The sequence below is a fragment of the Alligator sinensis genome, unplaced genomic scaffold (genome assembly GCF_000455745.1).
Source record: "Alligator sinensis unplaced genomic scaffold, ASM45574v1 scaffold1129_1, whole genome shotgun sequence".
NCBI lineage: Eukaryota > Metazoa > Chordata > Crocodylia > Alligatoridae > Alligator > Alligator sinensis.
In genome coordinates, this window is record NW_005842580.1 from 295,696 (window position 1) to 309,746 (window position 14,051).

At 46.8% G+C, this 14,051-nt stretch overlaps 1 protein-coding gene across 1 annotated transcript in view; it reads right to left on the minus strand.

Moving 5' to 3' along the window:
* Nucleotides 1-259: 259 nt before the first annotated feature.
* The window catches only part of LOC102376642 (homeobox protein NANOG), a 28,057-nt gene continuing 14,265 nt past the window's right edge, over nt 260-14,051 (minus strand). The window contains exons 4-6 of the mRNA XM_006032637.3: nt 3,880-4,148; nt 3,131-3,220; nt 260-2,301 (exon numbers count right to left, since the gene is read on the minus strand). Coding sequence (XP_006032699.1) covers nt 1,879-2,301; nt 3,131-3,220; nt 3,880-4,148 — 782 coding nt within the window. The 3' untranslated portion in view covers nt 260-1,878. The remainder of the gene's footprint in view (nt 2,302-3,130; nt 3,221-3,879; nt 4,149-14,051) is intronic.

Consider the following 14,051-nt stretch of genomic DNA (forward strand, 5'->3'; position numbering starts at 1 on the left):
AACAAAAAGGTAAAAGACTTTTCCATTGGCCACCAATAATAATCACTATTAACACTAGAAAAATTGGTAACATGTAGGATTTGATTTTCTTCAATTGATGCCATGTATTTGCAGCAGGCTTGGAACAGTGAAGTGAGACCACTCAGTCCATTTCACAAGCAACAGGCTGGGCTTGGCATTAGAGTTGGCTGAGCCTGGCTAGTTTTAGAGTTTTTAGTTAAAAAAAAAAAAAAAGTTTTTTTTTTTTTTTTTTTTTAAATAAAAAACAAACCACAAAACCAAAAACCCCAACAACTTGAATGTTTTTTAAAAGAAGTCCACCCACTTCTCCCCTACAGAACCAATACTGACACCAGAAGAAACTCAAGTGTCTGCCCTTGATGCAAGACAAAAACCCAATTAGGATGTGGGGGGAAAAAAGGTCTCCCCCTAGGGAACTGATAAAAGCCCCCATTTATCAAGTTACTCAAGACCAGAGAAGCAACTGTAAGAAGCCATGCTGCACTGCCTACGGAGGCAGTGGGCTAGGCCTAATGGGATTTCCCCCCCTCATTTCTAGTTTATTAGGTGACCCAAACATCAGGCTTGAAACAACTAAAGTGTTTTTACCTGGTTGCCATGCTCCACCCCAGAGGTGGCTGCATTCCAGTGGTGTTGCATTATGATTTGTGAAGTGCTAGAGATCCTTCATGCCTAGATAATGAGTTATCTAGAAGAGAACTAGACAGGTACTTGAGGACATCTGCTGCTCTCACCATGATGGGTATGCTGGTATTAGATCCCTGGCAGGGTATTAAGGCAATCAGAAGTGTTGGGTTGGCAGAATAAGGAAGAACAATTAGAGAACTGAAGAACCATCTGGCTAGACAGGAAGTCTCCAAAAGGCACAACCTTAACAACTGACAGGCACAAGACAGAGCCATTTTGCAAACACTACAAGTGTCTGGATGACAATACTGATCTGGCAGGCCACAATTTCCTTTTCTTTTTCCTTCCCCACTCTGTCCTTATATACAGGATAAATGCAATTTAGATTACTATTCAACCCATGGGCCAGATGCTTAGCTGAAAATAGATTTACAGTACATAACCTGACTTGCAGCAGCTGAGGATTGGGCTTGCTCTGAATTTTGTAAACCCTTGTCAGAATGAGACATCGAGGTCCTAAAATGAGAGAAAGGGATTAGAGTCATTTTAGCTGGGAATGCAGTGGAACTGTCATATCTAGCCCTCAGAAAAGGCATACACATGTCCTCTGATAAGGCACATCATGCAACCAGCATAGGAGTTGGTAGAGGAAATACCAGGACCGAAAGGAAAAAAAAAAACAAAAGACACACAAACAGATGAGAGGGAAGTTTGAGGTTAGAAGCTTAGCAAAAGTTTTTCCCCCCACAGCAAAGGCTCTGCTATGGCTGGGAGAGTCTTCTCCAGGGAAGCTTTATTGCAGGGATCCATAGACCAAGGACTCACTAGAGCCCTGGAAAGGATCTATAGTAGATCCTTCTGTACCAGGACAAGAGGTCAGAAGAGGACTTAATGGCATAACTGGCCTGTTCCACCCACCTACTCCAATTTCCAGCACGCACACACTTGTCCACAAGGATGGCTTGACATCAGCAAAAGCAACAATCCATTCCTGGAGCCAGCCAGGGCCAACAGCTTGGAAGCTGCCTTTCATCACATGTGTGCATATACTCCAGAACATAACCAGACAGGCAACTCTTACAGATAAGAAGGAAGAGAAGGCCAGATCCTGCAAAGTGCAGAGCCTCTGCTGTAACTAGGGGCACTAGGCACCTGGCAGGATCAGGACCCTGAGAGACTTAAAAGGAGAAAGCAGACACGAGTGGGAGCAGAAAAGGAACCAGAAAGGGCCTAGGAATTGTAATTGCTTTGGGTGCCCTGAGGGTGCCAGACCGGCTGGTATGGCTGCCGCACACCAGAGCCCGGGAATGACACTGGAGTGCCAGGGGTATTCTGGAAACTGTAGCTTTCTTCCAACTCCACACTGGCATAATCCACATTTGTGGGGAAGCCATGGTAGAAGTTCACTTTCTGCGGGCTGAGGAAGCCCACAGCTTGCTGGGTGTTGCAGGGACTTGCAGCTTTCCCAAAGAACGTCCCCTCGTCCTCAATGGCCATGAAAGTGTACAGGCTCTGGCTGCTGCTGTAGGCCGGGCTGCTATTATAGGCCTGATGCACATTGGCTACAGTCTGGATGTTCCTGTTGGCACTGACAGAGCAGCCTTGGTAGTAACCGGAGCCGACATCCAGGTATCCAGCCTGATAGAACCCATTCTGAGAAAGAGAGAAGTCATGGATGAAAACAGGACCCTGGGGCACCCACTACACATGCAATACAAGGTCTCTGGAGAGGGACAGGATTTTTTTTTGCAGACCAAGTGTAACAGGATCCTAACCCATAGGCCAGGGGGTTTCAAAACTTAAGACTCAAGACATCCCTCAAGTACTGTCACCTCATAGCTTTCCCCCCCCCCGGCTTTTTTTTTTTTTTTTTTTTGCAGGAGAGGAAGTAGAATCACCTTGGATACACACACACACACACACACACAATTACGTTGCAAACAATTCAGAAAGGCCACAACAGGTGGGATCTTTGACACTCTGGATTTCAGTTTAGAATCTCTGGGTTTGTCTTGCAAGAATCACATGTAGTTTGCACTTAATACTATGTAGCACCCTTGATAGGATCGTACAGAAGACACCCTGGTTGAGAGCCACTGCTCTGCATACTTCCATGACACTGTTAGTCTAGAGGTACAAGTTTCCAAATCCCCTCACAGACCTGGTGTACCCTGAGCTGGATTGGACCCATATGCCAGCCCATTACAGTCTGGAAAACAGACCAGCTCAAGTTGCTAAGAAATGGAAAGGTTATTATTATTTTTTTTAATCTTGTAGTCCACACTACAGACTTATATGGTGCCATAGGGGATAAAGTAAATTTAATACTGCAAAATAATGTATGGAGTAACTACCGGCAGGGAAGCTCATAAGTATCCCACATTAGCCAAAAGATAAAGACACAACTATCCAACTGATATTATTAAGGCCCCCCTGATAACTACCCGTAGTGAAGACAGTGGAATCCCACCAGGCTTCATACCTGAGGGAGGCATGTGCCTTTCTCAATCCATTGACTTTCCTTCTGGTATCGCTTATACTTCATCCGCTGGTTTTGAAACCATGTCTTCACCTGGAGAGGATGGAGGACAGGAGACAAGGTAGGACATCCATCTTTAGGCTTCAAGCACACACATGGCACTTTCACCCACCACTGAAATGCAGATTCTCCCCTTTACCTTTTTTAGTCTGAACCAATCTGTCAAACGGCTGAGTGGGGGGCAAAGGGAAGAACATCCCTCAGTGGAAAAAAAAACAAACCAAACAAGCCACCCACATTTCTTCCTGTATCACAGACCCCAGTATTACAACAGCCAGTTCAACAAGACAGAGTGGAAAGTGCTTCCTACAGTTTTACAGGCTACTCTCCCTTTCCTCTATGCTGAGGCTGGCTCCAACTCAAGGAACAGGGAACACTAGAAAATGCTTCCTGCCACTGTTCCTTGCTCACCCCCGAGTTACTCCTGAACACCCATGCAAAGTAGGTGGCTGGTGCAAAAGCAAGTGCAAGATATGCACAGAGCATATCTTTCTCCCTCTGCATGTGTGTGCAAATTACACTAGGAGAGCAAGAGGCTCACTGGACCTCAGGGTTTGCCCCAGAGGCCTCCCTGTTCCCAGACTGACCATGCAGCTTAGCCCCTTCAGCTCATGCAGGCAGACCACTTCAAATCACAGGTGCAGCTCAGCCCCTTCAAGGCAGATGCTAGGGATAAGACCCTTGGTGTTCACCTGCTTGTAGGTGAGCCCCAGGGCTGAGCCCAGCTCCCGGATCTGGTAGGGGCTGAGGTACTTCTGGCTCTGGAAGCGCTGATGGAGGATCTGCAGCTGCTCTGGGGAGAAGGCTGTCCGCGTCTTGGCTTTCTTCACTCCTCCCTCACCTCCTGCCCCACTCCTCTGGGGGTTAAGGTGTGGGGAGAGGGGCTCTGCATTGGGGCTGGTGGCAGAGTCCGGGGTGTATTGAATGAACATCCCCGAGCTGGAGGAAGCTGGAGAGAGATCTAGGGAAGGAAAGCAAAACAGGCATGAGGACAGTGTGCTGCAGAGACAGTGTAACCCCTCCATCACACCCTACCTGGCCTCAGAGGTCTACACCTTTGCATTAAGTTAGGCCATGTCAAACTGAGCAAAGTTAAGGGAAGCAGTGTTAAAGGAGCCAAGTCACAGGCAACAGCTGTTCTAGGGAAGGCTGCCTCGGGTAGATCTTGATCAGACTTGAACATAAGGGCCATACCCGACTGCAACAAACACAAGAACATCACTTTTTTGGATGATACATGTCTCCATCTGAGAGAGCCAAGCTGCCGTTCCCTCCTCCAGCCAAGGTTTACAAGGGCTCCTTCACAGCATCCTTTGCCCAGCTCTCCCTCAGCCGATTGAATGAAAATCCAACACCTCCTAAAGCTTAGTCTCTGAACTGAGGTGCGGTCTCCCCAACAGGCTGGCAAGGACTTCCAAGCAGCAGATACTTGGGACTGGAACAGACCTGCAAGACCACCCAAAGACTCACCAGCCTCTAGGCAGCCAGGAGTTTCAGACCAAGCCCAAGAAAAGCCCTCCTATGCAATCACCCCTCTCCTGCAGCTGAGCCCAGGGGCTGTGGGAAGGGAAGAAGTGACCCTCAGGCTCAGCGCCCCCAGGGACCAGCACGGGGCTCCCGGGGCCCAACACCCGCTGGGTGCCCGGGCCCCGCAAACAAGGGGCAGCTCTTCCCCTCCCGCAGGAGCCCCAGGGGGCATCTCTGCTGCAGGGAGGGGGTGGGCGGGTGCAAGCAGCAGCAGGAGGCGGCTCCGCAGGGCTCTGCCCGGGCAGTGCGGGACCCGCCACGGCTCGTCCGCGCCCGCCAAGCCAAAGCGATGCGGGGCGCAGAGGAGTCCCCCCGTCCTGGCGCCTACCTGGGTGCTGGGGGGTCTTGTCCCCCGGGAACGGGGCCGGGGCCGCGGCGTCCTGCCCGCTGGGCTGGGGCTGGGCGGCCGGGCAGGGGAGGGGCCCCGGGCGGGACAGGGGAGGGGGCAGATTGCACCGGGGAAGGTGCAAATCACCCCCCAGGCCCAGGTGTGCGGCTGCGGAGGCGCCCACAGCTGCTTCGCAGGGCGCACAGGGGGCATAGCTCAGCCCTGGAGGCTGCCCAGAAGAGCGGGTGGGCGCCTGGCTGGGGTGGCTTAGGGGTCGGGTTGCCAACCCCCCTGGTGTCTCCAGGAATTTGACATCCGTCTCCAGGAGCCTGCGGAGAGGCACCCGGGACAGAAATGACCGGGCGTTCATTCAAGTAATACACTTGATCCGAGCCCGCAGAGGCGATGTTGAATCTGATGCATACAGTAGCCCGATGAGTTTTTAAAAGGTGATAGTAAGGTGCCTTCGCCTGCCTGGCGTGATGTCTACATGCCGTAATTAATGTCACTGTGGTGTGTGAGGAAATCTCCAGGAACAGATCAAACAGCTGGCACCCCTGCTTAGGAGCAGCAGCTGTGTGGGGCGGCAGGCTCCGGAGAGCCCTTCTCTGTGGGAGGGAAGTACCTGGAGGGCACGTGGGGGGATCCCCGCCTGCCACCCAAATGAGCAGCCCCTGAGGGAGCCATGGGTGTGGGTGGAAAGTGATGCAGACAATAGGGTGAAGCTACAGTGTCGCAGCTCTGTGCCAAAACACGTCCTGAGGCTGGTGCCAACGTGCCCCTCACGCAGGAGGGAATGCAGAGGAAATGTTTTTTGTTTTGTTTTTTGTTTTTTTTTATGCAGAGGAAATGTGCCAGGGAGGTTAGTTTCCCTAGAGCAGTGGTTCTCAGTCTTGCTTAGACTTGAGACAGCCCTTGGAAGATGCCAGCTCTTCGTTTTCTGGCTTCTTTTGACTACAGAAAGAAAACCAGGCCATTTTTCTGCTGCAGAGAACTCAGAAAAGCCACAGGGATGGATCTGAGATTTGAAACAGGTTTATCTTGTAAACCATGTTTGTAAATCTAACAGTGCTAACACAGTGGCATGCCCCAGCCCCCTTGAAAGGATTTCAAGACACCTCAAGGTGCTATAGCACCCTGGTGGAGAATCATTGCTCTAAGGAAACCCATGCAAACATCTGTCTTTCTTTAGCAATGGGTTATAGGCATGGCTTGACTCACTGACAAACCCCTGCTCAACTCAATGGCAGAATCAGGCCTGACTTGTTTATCTTTTCGTATCCGGCTCTGGGCACAAGCAAATGGCCTAGTGGGTTTGGGAAACCTGTGGTGTATGTCCTCTAATGGTGTAGACACTGCCCTCCTGAATGCAAAGAATTAGCTCAGACCTATGGATTACCTGTCAGCCTGAAGAAAGTGTGTATGCAAACTTAAACTGCAGATTTAAAACCAGAATTTTTTTCAGGGTAATAGTTGCAAATGTTTGGCACAAATATTGGAGGGCTTTTTCTCTCAGGATTACATAAATATATGTTTTGAGGGAAGACGGAGCCAAAACAAAGCAAATTCCCTAAATGATACTGTTTTAGGAAATTATTTTCAGTTCCCCAGGAAAGGATGATACAAAGGCAGCATTTGCTTGTCTTCTGTCTGAATGGATATAGTTTCATTGTGCATTTTCTGTTGATTTTTCTCCCTTTTCCAGCTTTTTCTGCCCAACTCTCCCTTTTTTCTGCATGTATCCGCTTTCCTCTCTTTTTACCCCTTTGTCTAATTTTTGCTTTCTTTTTAAGAGAGATGCTTATTTTTTACTACTACTCCCCCCCCTCCCCAAATTAAAATCAGCTTTATAAAAATGCAAGAGAATGTTGATTGTCCAGACTAAGTAGTATTATCATTCTGGATAATCATTTTCTGGATCATCAAACAACACATTATGAAGTGCTGAAAACTATGTGTATTGTATTGTACTGTACAGTAAATATTAGGATCAAAGGAAAGCAGAGCTGGAAGAGACCTCAGAAGGCCACCTAGTGCAGCCCCCTGCTTGGGGCAGGATCATTCCTAACTAAATAATCCCAGGCAAGTGTCTGTTTAACCTACTTCTGAAAGTTTCCAAGCATGGAGAATCCACAACTTCTTTAGGTAGCCTGTTCCAATGCCTGACCACCCTCATAGTCAGAAACTTTCTTCTAATCCCCAGCCTAAGTTTACCCTGCTGCAGCTTGAGGCCACTGTTCCTAGTCCTGTCCCCTATAGCCACAGTGAAAAGCCCATCTCCATCCTCTCTATAATCACCCTCCAGGTATTTGAAGACCGTTATCAAATCCCCCTTGGTCTTCACTCCTCCAGACTAAATAACCCTAGTTCTTTCAGCCTTTCCTCACAAGTCTTGCCTCTCAACCCCCTGATCATGTTTGTTGTCCTATGCTGGACTCTTTCCAAACTCTCCTCATCCTTCTTGAAGTGAGGGGTCCCAGACTGGACACAGTACTCCAGATGAGGCCTCAGTAGTGCTGAATAGAGCAGAAGAGTCACTTGCCTTAATTTGCAAGTGACACTCCTGTTAATACAATCCAGTATGCTGTTGGCTTTTTTGGCAACAAGAGCACACTGTTGATTCATATTCAGCTTATGGTCCACCATAACACTCAGGTCCTTCTCTGCAGTAGTACTGCAGAGAAAGACCTGAGGGATGACTGGCTAGGAAGTACCTAGCCAGTTATCCCTCAGTCTGTATTTGTGCATGTGGTTATTCTGTCCCAAGTGCAGCACTCTGCACTTGTCCTTGCTGAATCTCATCTGGTTGGTTGTGGCCATTTTTCTAGGACATCTAGGTCATTCCGGATCCTAGGGTTGCTCTCTGGAGTGTCCACAATTCCACCTAACTTGGTGCCATCTGCAAATTTGCTAAGCGTACATTTGATCTTATCATCCAAATCATTAATGAAGATGCTGAACAATATTGGACCCAGGACAGATCTCTGAGGAACCCCACCTGAGAATACTCAATGAGTACAATGATCCAATCAGTTATGTATCCATCTTAGAGTCTATATTTCCATAGCTTGTTGATGAGGATATTGTGGGAGAATGTGTCAAAAGCCTTGCTAAAGTCAAGTTATCCCACATCCACTGCTCTCCCCCAATGACCGAGCCTGTCACATTATTGTAGAAGGAAATCAGCTTGGTCAGGCATGACTTGCTGTTGGTGAATCCATGCTGACTGTTCCCAGTCACCTTGTTCTCATCTAGGTGCTTCATGATGGATTCCTTTAGGACCTATTCCATGATTTTTCCAGGTATAGAGATCAGGTTGATTCAGGAGCAGGCAGTTATTTTGGGTGGAGGGCCACTTACTGAATTTTGGCAAGCCATCGAGGGCTGAATCACAGGCAGTCAGGGGCAGATAAATATTAATTTTCTAAAATTTTTAGGGGCCCCGTGGGCCAGATAGAATGGCCTGGTGGGCTGCATTTTGCCCACCCCTGGGTTGATTGGTCTGTATTTCCCTGGATCCTCCTCCTTCCCTTTAAAGATGAGCACTATATTTGCCCTTTTCCAGTCACTCAAGACCTTGCGCGACCTCCATAAATTCTCAAAAAAGGTAGCCAATGGCTCCAAAATTACCTCAGCCAATTCCCTTAGGTACATCCCCTCTGGCCCTGCCAACTTGAAAGACTCTAACTTCTCTAAATAATCTTTTACCTGGTCTGCCGCTATCCTAGGCTGTTTGCTCCTTCCCCATCTCTGCTGCCAACTGCACCTGTCAGTTGGTAGCTGCCTCTATTGTGAAAATAGAACTAAAAAAGAAATTAAATACTCCAGTCTTCTCTGCGTCATCTGTAACTAGACTTCCTTGCACATTCTGTAAGGGACCTATGAAATCTCTGGTCTCTCTCTTACTTTTGACATACCTATAAAATCCCTTTTTATTGTCTTCTATGTCTCTTACCAGCTGCATCTCAAATTGTGCTTTGTCCTTCTTAATTTTCTCCTTGCATGTTCACAGTACTCTTATACTCTTCCTTAATACTATGACCAGATTTCCACTTTTTATAGGATGTCTTTTTGAGTTGAAATTTATTGAAGAGATTGTTCTCTAGCCAGCCTGAGCTCCTATTGCTCTTCCCATTCTTCTGCCTCATGGGAATAGCTTACTCCTGAGCCCTTAAAAGGGCTTCCTGAAAGTATAGCCAGTTCTTCTGGACTCCTTTTCCCCTCAGACTTGCCTCCCAAGGCATCCTGCCCACCAGGCCCCTGACTTTGCTATATTTTGCTTTTCTGAAGTCCAGTCTCCTTATTCTAGTGCTCTCCTTCCTTCTTCCCCTTAGGATCTTGAACAATCATTTCATGATCACTGTTACTCAAGTTACCTTCTACCTTCACAGTCTCAACTAACCCTGTTTGCGAGCAGTAAATCAAGACGAGCTCTCCACCTTGCATCTGAAGCTTGGCCTCTCTACCATTTGAATAATAAAAAGTTATCCCTAACATATGCCAAAAACTTGCTGGACTGCTTGTGCACTGCTGTTCCCCTCCCAGCAGATATCCTGATAATTAAAGTCCCCGGTGAGAACCAAGTCCTGCAGTTTGAAAGCTTCTGTCACTTGCTTAGAGAGAGCCTCATCCACCACCACCTCTTGGTTTGATGCCCTGTAGCAGATGCCCACCATGACATTCCCCCTGCTGCTCCCCCCTCTGACCTTTACCCAGAGGCTTTCAAAAGACCTATCTTCCACTTGGTACTGCACCTCTGAACTTGTGTACATCACCTTATATATAGGGCAACACCTCCTTTTCCCCCTGCCTGTCTTTCTTGACCAAGCTATACCCATCTATGACCATACTCCAGTCACATGAACTATCCCACCACATCTCCATAATCCCAATTGCATCATAATTCTTTGACTGTATTAGGACCTCCAATTATTTCTGTTTATTCCCCATGCTTCTCTCATCAGTGTATAAACATTTCAAGTATCTAACTTATTGCCCTATCCTATCCCTAAGACCATTGCTAAAGTTTCCATTACTGTTTCCCTTTACTAAGTTTTTATCCAGGTCTCTAGGCTCTTAACTTACTTCTGGGCTTTTGTTTCCATTTCCCACCCCATTAATCTAGTTTAAAGCCCTCCTCACTTGGTTAGCAAGCCAGTATACAAAAAACACTCTTCCCTCGCTTTGTCAGGTGGAGTCCATCCCTTCCCTGCTGTCCATCTTCCTGAAATGTTACCTAATGGTCACAGTAGCCATAGTCCTGCTGGCAACACTGTTTACACAGCCATATGTTGATCTCTAGGTTGTATCTGCCTCTTGTTGGGCCTTTACCATGACTGGAAGGATTGATGAGAATACCACCTGGACCCTCCACCCCTACCCCTTTCACCCTTGCCCCTAGAGCCACGTAGTTATTTTGATATATGCAAAGTCACACCTAGCAGTATCATTAGAGCCCACATGGAACAGCAAACAACAAGAAATAAATGTGTGGTACTGTGTAATATTTTTAAATCTCAAAGCACTACTAGTGATTAAACAATGCACAGTTGCTTTGCCAACAAACAAAAGCCAATGCAGGCTGATGGTTTTGTTAATACAAAACCTTTTGATTAATTGACTTTCCTGATCATTGACTCTGCTTTAATTGCATCATTGATCCCTTATCAATGTATATCCAAATGCCTTTAAAGAACACACAAAGTTCTAAGAATTTCTGAATGGGTAAAGTATTTTCAACACCTAAAGCCAAGGGAAAGGGGAAAAATGAAATTGCTATTAGGGGTCAATTTCCTGAAAAAAATAAATACATGAAAAGTATCAACTGGGTAAATGTTTCCTCTCTGGCAGACAGTGCATGCTACTATCTACTGGGGTGGTGGGGGAGGAACTACGGAGCATTTTCCTGCAGGACTTCTTGGGGGAAACCTTGTAAGACTAATCTGACATTATGCATTCAAAAACCCCACACCTAAGGAAAATCTGCAGGAAAAATAAAAACCGCTGCAGGCCTGACATCAGTGCTCTGGACTTCAGCTGGCCCCAAATCAGACACAGTTGCTTCTGATGTCATGTTCCCTCCCACAGTGTATATTTTATGCCCTCCCCAGCTACCTCCCAAACAAATCATTTCAAGGAGAGGATGAGCCCAGGCTGGTACTAGGTATCCCCCCCAGAAATGGAAGACAACAAAGAAGCCCCAGACATAAACAACCCCCACCAAGATGCTGGGGCAAGCCCATTGTGGAGTTGAGCCAGCCTGGAACAGCAGCTCATTCAAGTGCTAAGGCAGGCAGCTGGGAGGGGAGGGGTTTGAATCTACTAACACAGGGCTCTGGTGGAGAATGGCTTCCAGGAAAGGGTGTTAAATACATCAGCTATGTTGCCAGGGTTAAGGGAGGCAGAAAGTTAACAAGCTTTAAGAAACTCTGTGCTGGTGTTCTTGGTGCCAAGGGTCCTCATCAGGTCCACTTTGATGATCTTGATCTCTTAACTGAGATTGTGTTTCTAAATTGGATTGCTAAAGTTAAAACAGGACCCAGAGGAACAGAGACCTTGGAATCCAGGGGACACCTGGGCAGGCAAAAGACATGGAGCAGAGGAGTTGTTCTCCACACTCCTTCCAAATGATTCCCCATGAGGGATTTTTTGCATTCCTGATCCAAATAAATTTATTTGAGGAACATTGATCTTAGTCTCATTAAAGTCCCAATTCCCTTGAACTTCAAGGGTTTTTAATAATAAACAGGCAACCTAATTATCATCAGTAATCTTTTATCATTGCACACTTTCCACAGATGAATGGAGCAATCATTGTTATCCTGATGTGCTACAGTTTGAAAACACAACGGCAGGATAAGATAAAAAGATACACATTTATCTCCAATGTACAGGTATGGCAATAGTCTACTTTAGTAAAGAATAAGACTCTGGCTGTTTCAACCCCACTGAAGATGTATTGTCAAAATGTTAGCCCGTGAAACTTGAAAGAGTTGTATCAATAACAGAAACAACACCAATAATTCCCAAAAGGCTTTATGCCCAAACAGCCTGATGTATTTGGGTCTAGATTGTTACTTTCACAGGCACATACGTCTCTTTAGAGTGCTATCAGGCAAAATGCCTATGCTGACACAGCTGCATGGCTTACCAGCAGCAGAAATTTGCTGCTGTCCCTGTGCCTTGCCACTGCCTCAAACACCCAGCTGCTCTGTTACACTTCTGGCACAGAACACCTCCCACGTGTTTTTGTCAAGCAGACTTGACAAGCTGATAATTTTGGTTGCTTCCAGCTGTGATATGGCATAAGGAAGAAGGCATCTTCTTCAGTACATAGAGGCCTGACCATTTAAAACCTTATAGGTTAAAACTAGCACCTTGATTTTCACCCAGAAAGCTACTGGGAGCCAACACAGACCCTGCAACACTGAAGTTATATACACCTGGCAACCCCCTGTAGTTGGGCTGCCATGTTCCACACCAGCTACAAGTCATGATGGCCATGATGTTGGACATATATATGCATTAGATTAAAAAGAAATAATATTTCTTGTTACATATAAATTAAACTATGAAGTTTAAAATGCAATTTGAAAAAATGTTCAGTGTAAACATTTAGGGGAAACCAGGATAGCTCTACTGATGTCAATGGGACTGTCCCTGGGTCTGAAGCAAGGCCCAAGTAGGCTCAAGCCAAAGTCATTTAACATAAGAGACAAATGTCTCCTTGACTTCAGTGCAGCAGGATGAGGCTGTCGAGTGTGGAGCAGATTCTCATCCAACAACCCCACACAGGTGTTTCTAGCTGAAGTCAATGGGATCGCTTCGTGTTGAAGCTCCGGGACCCAGAATTGCAGCAGTCTGGCATATAATGCAAATAAGTGAGAGTACATGATGGGCCACATCCTACAAGGCAACAAGCCTTGTCCCACCTTGTTGGCTTCAGCAGCAAGGGGAATAGAACTGAAAGCCATAGCCTGGTCTTGGAAAGCTGTTAGCAGTGATTGCATCTGGGCTCTGGTGGGGCCTGGGATGCAGAAGTTCCCTCCCACCCCAGCCCTTGAAGCCTGTTGCAGCCAATCTCCTTCCCCCCCCCCTTTCTGAAAATATCGTTGATATCTGCTAACTTGGCACGCTTAGGACAGTCAGTGTTGGAGACCTTCATATATGGCCAGTAATGGGCTCAGCTTCAAAATTTCATATCTGGAACTGGACCTTCACCTGATCATTCCTACTAGATCTATAACCCATTAGAAAAAGGCTTATCTACATTACCACTGGACCCAAGCCAGGGGCCTGCCTACACTACAAAGATACCCCAGCCGTGGTGAGGAGCTGTGCAGGGGAGATCCAAGAACCAGAAATGTCCAACGTTGTATTTAGTTCAGTGAGGAGTCTACTTTTGGAAGGCCTGACCTATCTGAACACAAGTGTGGTATTGTGTGAGTGGATGCCAGGTTCATCATAACTGTGCAGCAGGGTAGACCAGGATAGACCACAATGAACGTTGGGTTAGTCTAGAATTTACCCAGGAGGAGCTAGAGAGGTAGCTACGTTAGTCTGAAGTCAAGCAGAAGCCAGGGCAGGGTGGCACCTTAGTGACTACCTCATTCAGGAATGCATAAGCTTTTGTAGGCAACCACCTAATTTGTTAATCATGCCAGCAAACTTAAGTGCTCACAGTCACCAATGAACGTAATATTTTCCAAAAGAGACAATCTTTTATGGAGGCAGAGGTCCTAATGAAACCATAACTTTTAATCATGGTATATCAGGGCCCTACGGCTCAGTTGTAGGAGGGACAGGAGCAAAGGGTGAGTCATGTGTTCAGTGTATGACGTGATGCCACCATGCAGTAGATCTTCTGTAGCACAAAGAACCTGAACAGGGCTCAGCACTGAAGTCCATGTAAAACAATCTCTCATTTTCCTAATATATGTCTAAGACATGAATGTCAACCATATAGCCTGTGGCCCATGCAGCCATTCCCATGGGGCTCCTGTCAGGCTA